Source organism: Sinocyclocheilus grahami, unplaced genomic scaffold (genome assembly GCF_001515645.1).
Source record: "Sinocyclocheilus grahami isolate Dianchi unplaced genomic scaffold, SAMN03320097.WGS_v1.1 scaffold1127.1, whole genome shotgun sequence".
In the NCBI taxonomy this organism is placed as follows: domain Eukaryota; kingdom Metazoa; phylum Chordata; class Actinopteri; order Cypriniformes; family Cyprinidae; genus Sinocyclocheilus; species Sinocyclocheilus grahami.
This window is the reverse complement of record NW_015506306.1, coordinates 321,584-336,676: the sequence shown is the minus strand read 5'-3', so window position 1 is coordinate 336,676 and position 15,093 is coordinate 321,584. Positions and strand designations below refer to the sequence as shown.

The following is a 15,093-nucleotide window of genomic DNA, read 5'->3' as shown; positions in this document are numbered from 1 at the left end:
TTTAATCTGCACAAAATATCACAACGTTTTAATTTAAGGGCTTAATCAAATGTTTACATTTCAAATAAATGGTCTTGTTCACAAACTCATTTCAGCAGTAAACAAATAGTTAATTCGATGACAGCTCGCGAGAGGCGGGGCCTTAGCGAAGGGGAGGACGTGATTGGCTTAACTCAGGGCAGGCGCTCAGTTTTCCTGGAAAGTTCTTGGAACTCTAGACGTGCGGTTTCACGAGAAACGCCGTTTTCATCCTCGAACGTCAATTACAAACATCAGGAAGCAATTACCGAGCATAACCATAATAAAACTCCCAAATAAGTCATTCAAGGATCATTCCAGTGCTAGTCCATTACTCACGAGACTGCTGTATGCTTGAATGAGAAAGAAGAGAGGGTTGAGTCTGTGGGTTTCACAGAGCTGCACTGCTGGTGGCGTCAGAGGCGCTAAACGCGGGGGGTTCTCAGAAAACCAGTTCTGGGAAGTCGGACGAAGTGAACAAGCCAAACCCTGCAGTGTTCCGCTTCATGTTCAGTTTTAGGGCACGAGCTGAAAAGAAACCGCACGTTTACAAGACTACATTCATGTCCGTGTTTTCTACTCGCGTAGTTTGTTAAACAAACCCGTAGACGAGTCGCGCTATTACATGACGGTCGGCGATAGCCCCCTGACGCTGTTCGACCACCTTCCTATGCTCGAGAAATCTCTCCGAACTGCTTGTCATCGCTCAAGGAAGACCACAGTATTTTTGGGAGTCCGAGTAAAAACATTAGGAACAGAGAAACTTTAAGAAATCCGACAGATATCAAACCAGACATCTTCACGATGATTCTGTGCGTTCAAGGGTGAGTTTTAGCGACCCATCTTTATGAAATGATCACAACAAATTATATAGAGATAACAACATCTAATTCTAATCCACACATTCTTGTTGAGGACGCTAAGCATAGCGTGAAAGACAAACGACTCCAAAATTATTATTATTTATTTATAATAATAATAATAATACATTTATTTTGTTCAGTAAAAAAGTAAATATAAATATGTCGTTTGCTTAATGTTTAAAAGTATTTTTTGGAACAATGAAACATATCTGTTTCACTGATATAATTGCAATAATTCAGCCTAATGAAAGATCTTGATTTTCTTTATAGTAATATGTGTATTAACATAAAATATAGTAATATGTGGCATTAATAGCATATAAGTGAAAAAAACAACTATTTATTTTTGGGTCTCTCTCACAAACAATTATTCAATATACCTCGGTGAATTGAAAAGCCGAATAAGCAATTTCTGTACATGTGTATTTCCGTGCACATTTGAACATAGGCCTATAGTGATTGGTGCAATGAAAATAGAAAAGTCCTATATGCCATTGTTTTAATAAGTTTTCTTTTTAAGATTGTACAATTTTAAATACTTAAAATTAATAATTTTTTTTACATTTTATTTAATTTTTTCCCAGGCCAGCTCATTTGCAAGATACTTCTGATCAAATGGTCAGGTTTCCGGTGGTGACTTTCTCATCTCCTCACTGCATCCATGCAACCGTTACCTTATGGGACCCTAGCAAAGATTTCAGATCTATCGCCAATAATTTCTCCTATCTGGATGCCTCAGGTAGAATACAAATTTAAAATGTTACATCTATAATAATAATAATAATAATAACTTATTATTATTATTATTTTCATAACAAAATTGCAGTTAGGATTAATTCATTCATGCATTCATTCATTCATAAATCCGCAAATCCATAAATTAAGGGTCATTCTATAAAACAAGGGCTTTTTCCATTATGTCAACCGTTACCTTATGGGACCCTAGCAAAGATTTCAGATCTATCGCCAATAATTTCTCCTATCTGGATGCCTCAGGTAGAATACAAATTTAAAATGTTACATCTATAATAATAATAATAACTTATTATTATTATTATTTTCATAACAAAATTGCAGTTAGGATTAATTCATTCATGCATTCCTTCATTCATAAGTCCGCAAATCCATAAATTAAGGGTCATTCTATAAAACAAGGGCTTTTTCCATTATGTTTTTAAAATAAAGTGTGTTTAATAATGTGTTGAATTAAGCTATAATTAAAAGGTAAATTATAACTTTTCATTTAGGGATATAATTATGCTTTCAGAAAGGTACATTTTTAGTTTCATTTCCTTTTTAAAAAAAAAAATTAAATATACATATACAGCAATGAGAATTTGGAAACACAGTTGTGGGGACATGCTAAAAAATGTAAAAATGTTTTGTAGAATGACCTCTTGTGGCTTTTTAACTACAATTTTCATCCCTGTATCCATATAAATTCTCCAATAATAATTCATTTATTAATCCCTCCATTTTTTCCAGGTTGGTACTGGGGTGCCATCTCTGCCAGTGAGGCCCACTCTGTCCTACAGGGGGCATCGGAGGGTACTTTCCTGATACGGGACAGCAGCCACCCTCTCTATATGTTGACACTGTCTGTTAAAACTGGTCGTGGTCCCACGAACGTCCGCATTGAGTATAGTCTCGGACGTTTCCGTCTGGACTCCACTTCCCCGGCCAAATCTCGCCTGCAGTCCTTCCCTGACGTCCCCAGCCTTGTGCAGCACTACGTGGACTCCAGGAACAAAGGGGAGGAGGAAAAGACTGAGGAATTGGATCACGTAACTTCACCAGCACCCAAGGAATGTGCGGTGTTGCTAAAACTCAAAAGGCCGATCCATCGTCCTCAAGCCTTTCCTTCTTTGCAACATCTCACTCGCTTGGTAATCAACAAACATACCACTTGCACAGAAAGCCTGCCTCTACCGAGACCATTACTTAAGTATCTTCAGGATTACCCTTTCCAGCTCTGACATTGCCATGGAAACGCACACCACGGCCAATCACCAGCTGGATGCTGATGTTTTGGAGGTGGCAAATTAAATGCACAGCCCCAATCAGAAGTTTGAGTCAAAAAGCAGTGTTAATCACTTGAAGAGTGACTCTTGTTTCTGGAGCAGGTTTTTGATGGTCAGCAAGTCTATCTTGGTAGATAGATCTTTTTTTTATATACCAAAGTGGGACTGAGTCAAGCCATGTCCAGAAATTGACTCATGAAGAAGCAAGTGACTCAACCTTTGTGTCATACTGTTAAAAGTGTGAGAGGTTAAACCACAGGCTTGGGGTCTGAGATGAATTTAATGTTCATGAAACTTTTGTACAGGTCACGTGACCCCTTTAGGAACGGTTCGAAATGAGAACACGCAGCTTGTCTGAAACTCTGAGCTCACGAGAAGCACACATGTAGCTTGGTCTTCAGCACTCTATAAAGGCGAGCTTGGTCACTGCGCTCCCTTGACTGGAATTGTTTCTTTCTTCGAAAGTGAAATGCAGTGAAATGTTTTTGTTTTTTTGACTATTTTAATCGAGATTTACATATTTTGTTTTATGCCCACAATGTGGAGTTTGTATGTATTTATGGATGAACAATCCTTCATTTTGTAATAAAAGTGACAATCAAATGTACTTGAATTCATAATGTTTTATCCAGGATTTTATCATGTCTTTTGTCACTTCTGGGAATAATTCGAATTTATAGAAGTGCAATTATGTAAAATGCATGGCATGGGAAAAAAAGCCTAAAATGATGAGGGCAGATGCTGAGTAACTAGAAAAAGAAAATGAAACCTTTTTCACAGAATGAAACATACAGAAGTGCTACAGAGAATCAAACAATCAGACTCAGATCTCGTCTACGTACTGGCCTTCCAGTAAGACTATCAAACAAGGTCATTCAAAACTGTAATCTCAGAATAACAGGATTATTAGATGAACAAATTTTTTCCAGGTTGGTACTGGGGTGCCATCTCTGCCAGTGAGGCCCACTCTGTCCTACAGGGGGCATCGGAGGGTACTTTCCTGATACGGGACAGCAGCCACCCTCTCTATATGTTGACACTGTCTGTTAAAACTGGTCGTGGTCCCACGAACGTCCGCATTGAGTATAGTCTCGGACGTTTCCGTCTGGACTCCACTTCCCCGGCCAAATCTCGCCTGCAGTCCTTCCCTGACGTCCCCAGCCTTGTGCAGCACTACGTGGACTCCAGGAACAAAGGGGAGGAGGAAAAGACTGAGGAATTGGATCACGTAACTTCACCAGCACCCAAGGAATGTGCGGTGTTGCTAAAACTCAAAAGGCCGATCCATCGTCCTCAAGCCTTTCCTTCTTTGCAACATCTCACTCGCTTGGTAATCAACAAACATACCACTTGCACAGAAAGCCTGCCTCTACCGAGACCATTACTTAAGTATCTTCAGGATTACCCTTTCCAGCTCTGACATTGCCATGGAAACGCACACCACGGCCAATCACCAGCTGGATGCTGATGTTTTGGAGGCGGCAAATTAAATGCACAGCCCCAATCAGAAGTTTGAGTCAAAAAAGCAGTGTTAATCACTTGAAGAGTGACTCTTGTTTCTGGAGCAGGTTTTTGATGGTCAGCAAGTCTATCTTGGTAGATGGATCTTTTTTTTATATACCAAAGTGGGACTGAGTCAAGCCATGTCCAGAAATTGACTCGTGAAGAAGCAAGACGTGACTCAACCTTCGTGTCATACTGTTAAAAGCGTGAGAGGTTAAACCACAGGCTTGGGGTTTAAGATGAATTTACTTTTGTACGGGTCACGTGACCCCTTTAGGAACGGTTCAAAATGAGAAACTCTGAGCTCACGAGAAGTACATACAGTACGTAGCTTGGTTTTCAGCACTCTATAAATGCGAGCTTAGTCACTGAACTGCCTTGACTGGAATTGTTTCTTTCCTTGAAAGTGAAATGCAGTGAAATGTTTTTTTAAATCCAGATTTACATATTTTTTTCTATGCCCACAATGTGGAATTTGTATGTATTTATGGATGAAAAATCCTTCATTTTGTAATAAAAGTGACAATCAAATGTACTTGAATTCATAATGTTTTATCCAGGATTTTATCATGTCTTTTGTCACTTCTGGGAATAATTCGAATTTATAGAAGTGCAATTATGTAAAATGCATGGCATGGGAAAAAAAGCCTAAAATGATGAGGGCAGATGCTGAGTAACTAGAAAAAGAAAATGAAACCTTTTTCACAGAATGAAACATACAGAAGTGCTACAGAGAATCAAACAATCAGACTCAGATCTCGTCTACGTACTGGCCTTCCAGTAAGACTATCAAACAAGGTCATTCAAAACTGTAATCTCAGAATAACAGGATTATTAGATGAACAAATAAGCATGAAATTGATTTGCAATTTAGTTAATCATCTCAGGACAAAATGTGTGTTATACAAGGTTATTAGATGGCTTTCTGAATACATCCTGAGCTATGGCCATTATTGTTTTACAGCCGAACACAACTATGTTCAGGAAAGATCAAAATTAATTGAATCCATTAACTCAAAAGAGATATTTTATACATTTAACATCAATATTGGATTTTTAAAAATTATTTCCATTTGGTCCCTTTTTTAATTTTTTTTATAAATTAATAAATGTAAGGAATGTTAAAATATTTTTAGATGTTGTGGCAGTTTTTGTCATGGGCAGAGCTTTGGTAATTTGAAATGCCTATGATTTGAATGTATTGAAAAGAAAGCTATGGGATGAACGAGCATAACAGAATATTAATGTGAAATGAAAGACATACACATACATATGAACATAAAAACATTGTTTCCTCATCATGAATCATTCTTGCTGCGCACCATGATTAGCATTTCCCAGAAACTGAGGCAGAGCTTTTTCTGAAACTCGATCTCAGTGCTGCGCAAGCTTACATAAATATGTAAATATCCTTTATGTGCAATAATATATGTGAGAACAGTATTAAAAAAAGTAATCATTGAGATCTATTTTAACAGTTGCTTCTTATTTAATTATCTAATCAATAAGATTCCAGTCTAAACTTGCCATAGATGCAAATATTATTTAGGAACATAAAAACAAAAAGGTATTAAAAATATTTTTTATTGTAGAATAGAAAATTACATTTATTTTTTATTTATTTAGACTCCACAGTATTTTAATACACATTACTAAAACAAAAAAAGAGGCAGTGGGTGTAAAATTCTGTTTCACTCATTAACAGACTAGCACAGACAGATTGTGTATACTTGTATACATTGTGGTAGCGGAGCATGTCGGGTTGTCTCTGTCTTTGTGGGCTAGCTGAGCGAGCGAGCTAGCGGCAATTGGCCAGCTGTTTCGCAGAATGAGCGCATTACTTCCAGGGAGAGACTAGCGCAGGACTGGGAGGGGGAGTTCTTAGAAAAGGCCTCAATAATTACCTTCAGCCTACTGCACCCTGACACTTGCACACTGAGCACATACTCACAATCAATGCAATCTCACCACAACAAACCACAGCCACACACACACACAGACACACACCAAAGGAAAGGAAATAAATAAAAAGGAAAGCAAACATAGAAGCCATAACAGTAGGTTACAGCGCAAAACAAATAGAAAGCCGAGGTCGCCGGATTTCAGGAAAGAGCTTCTCGGTAGGATTGGCAGGTTTTTAACTCAGTGCATGCTGGGAACTGGCAGGACAGTGAGGAGACTGGCAGTGTGCCGTATGTAGTTTGGCTGCAGGCATTTTTTTAATGGCCATTTGCTAATGGTAAAGTCTCTAGCTCTACCTATTGTGGTGTTATACTAGATGATCATCTTCATGCCTGTCTTTCCTAATGTATTTCCCTCTGTCCTTTCTCTCAGCCATCCTCTCCTTTCTTCTGTAAAATGCAAAACCGTGGCCTGTAAAATAAAAAGAATAAAAATGTGTTTACCAGAATACTATACACATGTAATACTGCTAACTCGGCACCCAGAGATAACAAGGTAATAGACTTGTCTACTAAGGTTGCATCAGTTTTCATTTACAGGCCGTTTGTAGTAGGAAATATTGGTATGGAATTACACCAAATAATGGAGTGATGATCCAGCACAACAAAAGCTCACACATACTATTATTTTTGAAAAATATATTACATTTCAAATCACATTTTTAATATACCCTGAAATTTCCGGGGGGGATTCTCCTCATGTGAATAAAAATAATATTTAGTTAAAACCACGAAAGACAAATGCCTTAGTTAGTACATATTTGCTATTGAGAAAGTGATTTCACATTACTCATACTCACACTCTAACATGGACTCGGTCTAGGAACAAACATTCATGGAATGAAAATGTATTACTTCTAAATATTTTTTCCACACATATGACAGGCATTTGTAGCAAAACCTCAATGAAATTAAGGAAACACCAACAAAACAAAGGGCAGGCCAAGTTTACAGAAGAACCTTACCTGTTGGTGAGGTCATAGCGGGTTTCTAAATAAAGCAACCCCGGCATCATCTCCTCTATCAGCTGCTGAATGATTGGAGGATGGCATGGGGCAACCTCCAGGTAAACACGCCTGGGCAGACAAAGACATTTAAAAGCGTAAGAGAGGAAAAGGTTGGGTGGAGAGGACGTTTTACCAAGTAAATCTCGTAAGCCATTAGTCATGAAGAATAGTACATCTGAGATGGAAAAACTGAAAGCTAATGCTAGAATAATCCCATTCTATAGAGGTTCTCGGTATCTATGAAAGGACAACATGTGTCATTTCTACGAAAGACAAGTCTTGAGTGGACACAAAATAAGACACCCAAGGAAATCTGAAACCCTATATAGACCACTTGAAGTTCACAACGTGCACCAAATAGAAAAACGACACATGCAATTCTCTCAGGCCATAACGAGTTTATCACTCATCCGTTTGGTGAAATGTGAAATCGAATTTATCATTTTACGGGCATGGAATATGATCACCTTACACAAGACAGGCTTTGCAACTCTCATCCCCAAAGGCTAATTGTGTTATTTGTTATTGTGTATGCATGTATGTGTATGTGTATTTGTGTGTCTTGGGAGTGATGAGGGCAGGAGGAGGACTGGGAGAATGTTCTGGTCCCTGGAATACTGTTATCTACTGAACTACAGAGAACTGCACTGCACTCGATTCCCTGAAGCATTTAAGAAATGCTGGGAAAGCTTCTTAATGCGATTATACCATACTATTTATACTGCGTTCGGCTAAAAGGTCACTCACACAAGAATATTCAAAGAGAATCAGTCGCTCTGCCAGACCACATATGAGGGCTTTAAAGGTGACATATCATGAAAATCTGACTTTTCCAGGTTTTAAGTGCTATAATCAGGTCCCCGGTGCATCTACCAAGCAAGGAAACGTGAAAAAGATTAACCAAGTAACTTTGTTTTGGTAAGCCTTTTTCTGCAAGCGTCTGAGAAAACGAGTGCGTCTGATTTCGCTCCCTTGGTGACGTGGCAAAGGGATCTTATTATAATATTACCGCCCCTTAATCTATAAGTTTCCACCTATGGCGCCATTATTGTGTTTTCGCAAGTGACAACGGTGTACCAGTTCTAATGCCATGAAAGTTTGAGCAACGCATGCTAACTGTTCTGTCTTTGGCTGCACAGACGAGCACAGAACACTATTTATAGTCCCAGCCTCAGAGGAGACAAGAGAGCAGTGGATTTATTGATCTATTTACTGTATAATGCTGCCGCCACACAGATCTAAAATAAACATGCAATTTATTTCCCAGCTGTTTACCTTCACAGACATAACCGACTGTTTTTTGTAACTCATGTGTTTTTAACAAACTTGTGTGTGAATGAGAACTTAGTTTAGTACTCACATGCCTGTGACAGCCGCATTCTGTCCGCGTGCTTCGGATGTGTGCTCTCAGAAAACCGTATATCAGAAGTTATATGATTTCAGCGCGATAAACATGATAATCAGAACCAAAACAGATGTTTTTTAGCAGGTACCAGCTGTAACGGCGCAGCTCTATTCTGGAAAAGGGGGCGGGGAGCAGCAGCTCATTTGCATTTAAAGAGACAGGCCCGAAAAACAGCTGTTTCTGCTTCCACTCAAAATATGCATTTTCAAAATGATATAATAAATGATCTGTGGAGTATTTTGAGCTGAATCTTCACAGACACATTCTGGGGACACCAGAGACTTATATTACATATTGTAAAAAGGGGCATAATATGTCTCCTTTAAGCAAACACACACTTCTTACCCTCGCCGAGTTAAGAGCTTCGAGCTCAGAGCCAGAATTGGGCGAATCACAGACAGCCCGTCCAAACCCCCGTCCAATGCGCTGTGGTCTTCAAACCTTCAAGGGTAGAGGTGGGGCCGGTTAAAAGGTTACATGAGAAGTTCTCAAACTCACACATCAAAGGTTAAAGCACAATTTGAGAGTGTCCGCATGTTGGCCTAACCTGAGTATCTCGGTTTGTAAAGTCTCCATGTCCTGACTGAGCAAGTAGGGAGGGTTGCTGATTAGAAAGTCAACAGGGTTGCATTTGCTCAGTATCACATCTGCATCTAGGAATACAAAACGCTTTTTGATCTCTTGCTGTCATATGCAAAACATACATTTGCACTGGAAGCTTCTAAACTAAACAACAATATTGACCAGATAAGAAATTAATTGACATGAATGTTGAATTACATACTTGTAATATCTTGGAAGTTTTAGTTGTTGTGCTTGAATCACTACTGGTCAAAAGTTTGTGGTCAGTAGGATTATTCATACATTTTTTTTTTTTTTTTTACAGAAATTAATATTCAGGATGCATTTAATTGATCAAAAGTGACAGAAACAGCATATATAATGTTACAAAAGGTTTCTATTTCAAATAAAAAAAACTGTCTATTCATCAAAGCAGCATGTATCCAGGCTTCCAAAAAATAATAAGCAACACATCTGTTTTCATCATTGATAACAATAATAAATGGTTCTTGAGCACCAAATCAGCATTTGAATGATTTCTGAAGGATCATGGGACACTGAAAACTGGATGCTGAAAATTCAGAGAAATAAATTACAATTTAAAACATATTAAAATAAAAAAAGTATCACAATAGTACTGTTTTTTACTATATTTTCGATCAAATAAATGCAGCCCTGGTGTGCATAACAGATTTCTTTACAAAACTACTACTCAAAAAAAATTTGAACCAGTGTAAATTTTATATAGTATAAACTATTAGGTGCTATTTATATGTATATACAGTAGCATAATAGTATTTGATTTTCTCATGTATGTACACTGTACACACACACACACATATAGTAAAACAGGCTGTCAAAACCTGCATTAGTGTCAAACATCCATGAATCTCCTGAAAAGCCTCCATTTATGGCTGTTAGCTCAAACACAACACTTGTTAACTAAAACACTTAACATTTCTGCAGAAGTACCTTCATTTATGCGGTCAGTGAAGTGCAGCGTTTAAAGAGCAAACAAGTTCATCTCAGAGTCTAATAATAGTAATGTGGGTAGGCCACAGAGTTAAAAATATAGTATTTAGCATTCAGACGGGCTGTTTTTAATGCCATCTAGCGGGAAGAGAGGCACGATCTTTAACAGGAAAAGCCCAATAAATCTGTCACTACCTTAGAGGCCCTTCTAGGATTTGGCTGAATCGTCTGGCTCGATCCATCGAAGTCTCAATTATCTACTAGCGCTCAAGTTGCACTAATGCTAAAACAATTATGAATGTTAATGATAAGGCCCACAATGAATCCCTGAACTCTTTTTAGTTTCTTCACGGATTGTGGGTGGAAATTTTGTGGCACGTATTTAAATGTGGAAAATGGAGCTTATTACTGGCATCTGAAAGCATGATGAAATTAGCCACAATATTTAATAAATAAACATACAAGGAGTGTGGGATGTGTAGAATTGTGTATGGAATGACCGACATTCAAGTTCTGCAGAAATGCATGGAGCTTTCTATGGAATTTTGAGTTGTGCATTACGTGCAGGTCTACAGTTTACTTGTGACTCATGCGTTGATCGCTTCGGCCAGTCATAACAAGAGAGAAAATCACGGAAATGGGACAATCAAAAGCTGCTAGTCACTCCCTCATGCTGCATTCCTCTCCACACGCTAAACAGCCAAGTGGCCTTGTTAAAGTTTGATCTCAGCTTTGAAACATCAGCAAGTCATTTGTGAAGAAACTAACAAAGAATGAAAATAACATGTCTAGTCTTGACCTGGCTTTGATGACACTTTGGCTAAGAAATATTTCCATTCTGTCAGCTTTTGTCAAATTAAACTTAACCTTCGTTTATTCAAATCTCTCAAGGCTAGATGCGAGATCAACACAAGCAGCACATTCTGCATGGAAAGTAACTGAATCCAGATGATTAAACAGTTTAGCGCTGCACTTTGGGATTCGTGTTCCATCTAAATTCATTATCATTTGGATCTTAAATGTGGTTCTCCTCATAAAAATGAAATTTCATGACAATTAAGTAAGTAATAGATCTTGATAGCTTATTCCTGATAACCATTTTATAACCATTATTAAAGGAAATACTTAATGTCGCAACCCAAATATCCTGTTATTTTTTGTTTAGAAACATAATCATCTGTGTGAAAGCATAACATGAGCCTGAAGCCTTAATTTGTATAATAAATACACATTATTATTAGGTGAATAAACAGCTGATTTATATTTAAATATATATATTAAACATTTATATTAAATACACACACACACACACATATATATATGCGTGTGTGTGTGTGTGTGTGAGATATGTAACTGTTAAGTTTACAGTAAAATGTTCTTGTGACATTTATTTGTTAAAACCTGACCACCAGATAACAGTCAGTGACGTAAAATAGGCAAGCTGACCAGAAATGACGTTGGTTGTGTGCGGACCAAAAATTGCCACTTTCACAAGAAGTCAGTCTCACAATAATAATTAACTGTTATGACCAGTCATTGCTGAGTGGGATTTTCGGTCTTCCCTCTTATCACTCTTACCCTTAATCACATCTAAAAGGTGAACATCTAGTCTGTCCTGCAGACCCAGTCTGGAACAAACAAAAGAGGATAATGACACATATGAAAGAGTCAAAATAATAAATCAAGTAATAAAGATCCAAATATAGAAGCTATATAATATATAGTCAATGGTGAACACATGTGCTAGTGGTCACCTGTTTGCATTTTCCATTGTAAGACATACTGCTGTCTGGCTTTGATCCAAAGCAAATACCCTGAGCTTAAAGAATCATGGGTACAGATGTTAAAGATGACAAGCTACATTACTCAGAAGAGCAAGACAAATAATTAGAAAAAAGACACTGAGTGCAAACCTGTGGAATGCTGCCAAGTAAACTAAGAGAGATGGCTCCAGATCCACAGCCTACATCCAGACATCTTAAATCAGTTGTGTGCGATTCCCCCCGTATCAACCGGAGGTCCTCTAGAACCAGATTAACCAGCTCCTACATGCACACAAACCAGCGGGTCCAAATGGAAATAAATGTTGTTTTCAAACACACAGGCCGTTTATCCAAAAAGTCACGTCCAATTGAAGTTTGTTGCAAAATTCGGACACATGCTAACTAGGTCACTGAAGCTTTTCACCTGTTTCAGGACGGGGTATGAACACGGGAGGCCTCATCTTAAGGGTCAGGTCTCTGAAGTCCCATTCCTCAATCACATATTGTACAGGCATCCTAAAAAATACATGTGCACACAGGTTAATTAAGGAAATTAATGTTCATTTCAACATGTAATAACACATTATTAAAATCAAGTTTTATCTGTTAATATTATTTAAGCTAACATGAACTAACTAATTAACAGGTGTATTTTTAGGATTAATAACTACTGTAACAAAATAATTGTTTATTGTTATTTCATGCAGTAACTAACCTTCACAAATGCGGCCTTATTTTAAAGTGTTACCAATTTTGTTTATATTTCATTTTTCATTTTATTATTTGCATATCTTCATTGTATCACCATCAATATTGGCCGTTGGAAAAAAAACCTTCCTTCGCTAGACATAAATAAGAAATGATCAGTGGGTGGAATAAGTTAAAAGTCCACAGAAATGGTTTAGTGTTAATCTAAGGAGAGTCAATGAATAACAAATAATATTTTTAAAGAACTCAATTCAAAATAACTTTAATGAACTTCTGTGAAGGCCTTCACACGTGTGTACGTGGTCTTAATCATTAAAAACTCAGTAAAGTTGTAGCGAGTATATTTGTAAAATGTAGTACCTTGTGAGACGTTTAGAGCCCAATTCCCACACTCTTTCTCTCTCCCTGTCAGTCAGGGTGTCTCTCAGCCTTTTCCTCTGCACACATTCCAGCTTTCAGCAAAGAAAGACAAGGACACAGTGTAGGTATGTCTTTGATTTTGAAAAGAGGAAGGAATGGGAGTGAATTGAAAACTAATTTCTTAAAGTACTTAATTTTTTTTTTTTTTTACTGGAATCAATAAAATAAAAATCTAAATTGCAATTCTCATTAACCCTTATTTTACACACACTAAATGCCTGCACACATTTGTAGTTGTACCGGTATCAAAACCAAACCAAACAATGCAAAATTATATATATATATATATATATATATACACAGTATATGTGTGTGTGTAAATATAAATAAGTATAGATATATATGTATACACATGAAATATAAAATACATTTTTAAATAACATAAAAAAAATAATAACAGCATTTTGGTGGAAACTCAAATCAAACAGATCACTGAATACATTCAAGCATTTACACATTGAATAATGTCTACATAATTTACATTGTATCAAAACATGATGAGACTGAAACTCACAGTTTTTTCGCCTAGTACATGAGATATGATGTACTGGCTAGAGAGAAGGGGCTCTGAAATGCCGTGCAGTGTGAAGTGTTGAGCCCACAATCTGATCGCCTGCTCTGCTGTGATTCTGCAGTCTGCTGGAGGAGCAACAGCGCCCTCTGCTGCATTTGACCACAACCTCGCAACACTCTGGAAAACAACCAACAGAAGCACATAAAACAACAACAGCACATTGACGGTGCCGTGGTCATAGAAATACATATTTCAGTTGTATGCTTATTTGATCAGTGATCGTAATTAAAATACATAAGAAATCAGACACTTACTCTGTGTTTTGACACACCACTGTGTATTAATCGATTCAGAAACCAAATTATCTTGAACATTATCGTTCTGTACTGTAACAATAATCGCTGAGCTGCTATAATATTCGTGGAATAGCTGTCTGAAGAAATGATGTAACTAGCATGTTTTATAGCCCTTGGATCCGAGTAATACCCCTATGGTGGTAATACCACATACCATGTGGCCCGAATGTCCGAATCTCGTTCTTATGAGTCGGATCATTTGAATCAGTTCAACGGGTTGATAAAATGATTGAATTGAATGATTCATTTACGAACTGGATCATCCTTATTTTTATTTCTCATTAAACAAATGCCAGAAACTGGCTTCGGATGCCCGTTCTCAACGAGGAGACAAAAAAAATAAAAATAAAAAACCGAGGAGAAGAAGATTCTAGAAGAGTTAGGATCGACTATTCACAGGTGAATCTTTTGCGGAAATAACGCACTCCGACTAATTCACTAACCCGTGAACGCTCAGACCTATCCAATTCGTAGTGAGCTGATAGTAAGAACATTTGAAGTATAGACTACCAGTATTTGTTTAATAGGGCGAAAAAATACTTGATAATGAACAACATTATGTGAATAAAAATGACTTTATTGGAATGTATCAGGTTCCACTGCGATGACGTAAAAGTATACCCGAATCATTTCTTGAACTAGTGCTTTGAAATGAACTGTTCAAATGAACCGATTCGTGCACACGAATCGGACTTCCTGTCACTAGTGCGCAATGACTGCTCTTACAAATTTCAAAATAAAAGCCGTAATTGAGTAATGTGACAACCAAAATAAAGGGCCAAATCTCGTCAATGAAAAAGCAATATACAGGTGCATCTCAATAAATTAGAATGTCGTGGTAAAGTTAATTTATTTCAGTAATTCAACACAAATTGTGAAACTTGTGTATTAAATAAAATCAATGCACACAGACTGAAGTAGTTTAAGTCTTTGGTTCTTTTAATTGTGATGATTTTGGCTCACATTTAACAAAAACCCACCAATTCACTATCTCAACAAATTAGAATATGGTGACATGCCA

At 37.4% G+C, this 15,093-nt stretch overlaps 3 protein-coding genes across 5 annotated transcripts; 2 read left to right on the top strand and 1 right to left on the bottom strand.

Annotated features, from left to right (window-relative positions):
• The first annotated feature begins 281 nt into the window (after positions 1-281).
• Positions 282-3,506, top strand: LOC107567092 (cytokine-inducible SH2-containing protein-like). 2 transcript variants are annotated; one of them, XM_016252701.1, is made up of 3 exons: positions 282-842; positions 1,466-1,620; positions 2,367-3,506. In XM_016252701.1, the coding sequence occupies exons 1-3, from the start codon at positions 823-825 to the stop codon at positions 2,855-2,857; spliced, it is 666 nt and encodes a 221-aa protein (XP_016108187.1). In that variant the 5' UTR covers positions 282-822; the 3' UTR covers positions 2,858-3,506. The 2 variants fall into 2 exon arrangements, 1 of the variants encoding a protein (XP_016108187.1); XR_001606590.1 differs by lacking the exons at positions 282-842; positions 1,466-1,620 and adding an exon at positions 1,803-1,877 and having other exon boundaries at positions 2,367-2,445.
• Positions 3,507-3,812: 306 nt separating this feature from the next.
• LOC107567071 (cytokine-inducible SH2-containing protein-like) lies at positions 3,813-4,937 on the top strand. Its single transcript, XM_016252664.1, has one exon. It carries the CDS (start codon positions 3,813-3,815, stop codon positions 4,320-4,322), a length of 510 nt encoding a protein of 169 aa, XP_016108150.1. The 3' UTR covers positions 4,323-4,937.
• Positions 4,938-6,146: 1,209 nt separating this feature from the next.
• LOC107567089 (hemK methyltransferase family member 1-like) lies at positions 6,147-14,280 on the bottom strand. Of its 2 annotated transcripts, XM_016252698.1 has the most exons (12): positions 14,031-14,280; positions 13,717-13,893; positions 13,143-13,234; positions 12,499-12,590; positions 12,225-12,358; positions 12,066-12,130; positions 11,890-11,939; positions 9,326-9,431; positions 9,124-9,219; positions 8,734-8,779; positions 7,332-7,442; positions 6,147-6,778 (listed from the first exon to the last, which is right to left on the bottom strand). In XM_016252698.1, the coding sequence occupies exons 1-11, from the start codon at positions 14,088-14,090 to the stop codon at positions 7,344-7,346; spliced, it is 1,017 nt and encodes a 338-aa protein (XP_016108184.1). In that variant the 5' UTR covers positions 14,091-14,280; the 3' UTR covers positions 6,147-6,778; positions 7,332-7,343. The 2 variants fall into 2 exon arrangements, with proteins under 2 accessions (XP_016108184.1, XP_016108183.1); XM_016252697.1 differs by lacking the exon at positions 8,734-8,779 and having other exon boundaries at positions 14,031-14,276.
• Between the last annotated feature and the right edge of the window lie 813 nt (positions 14,281-15,093).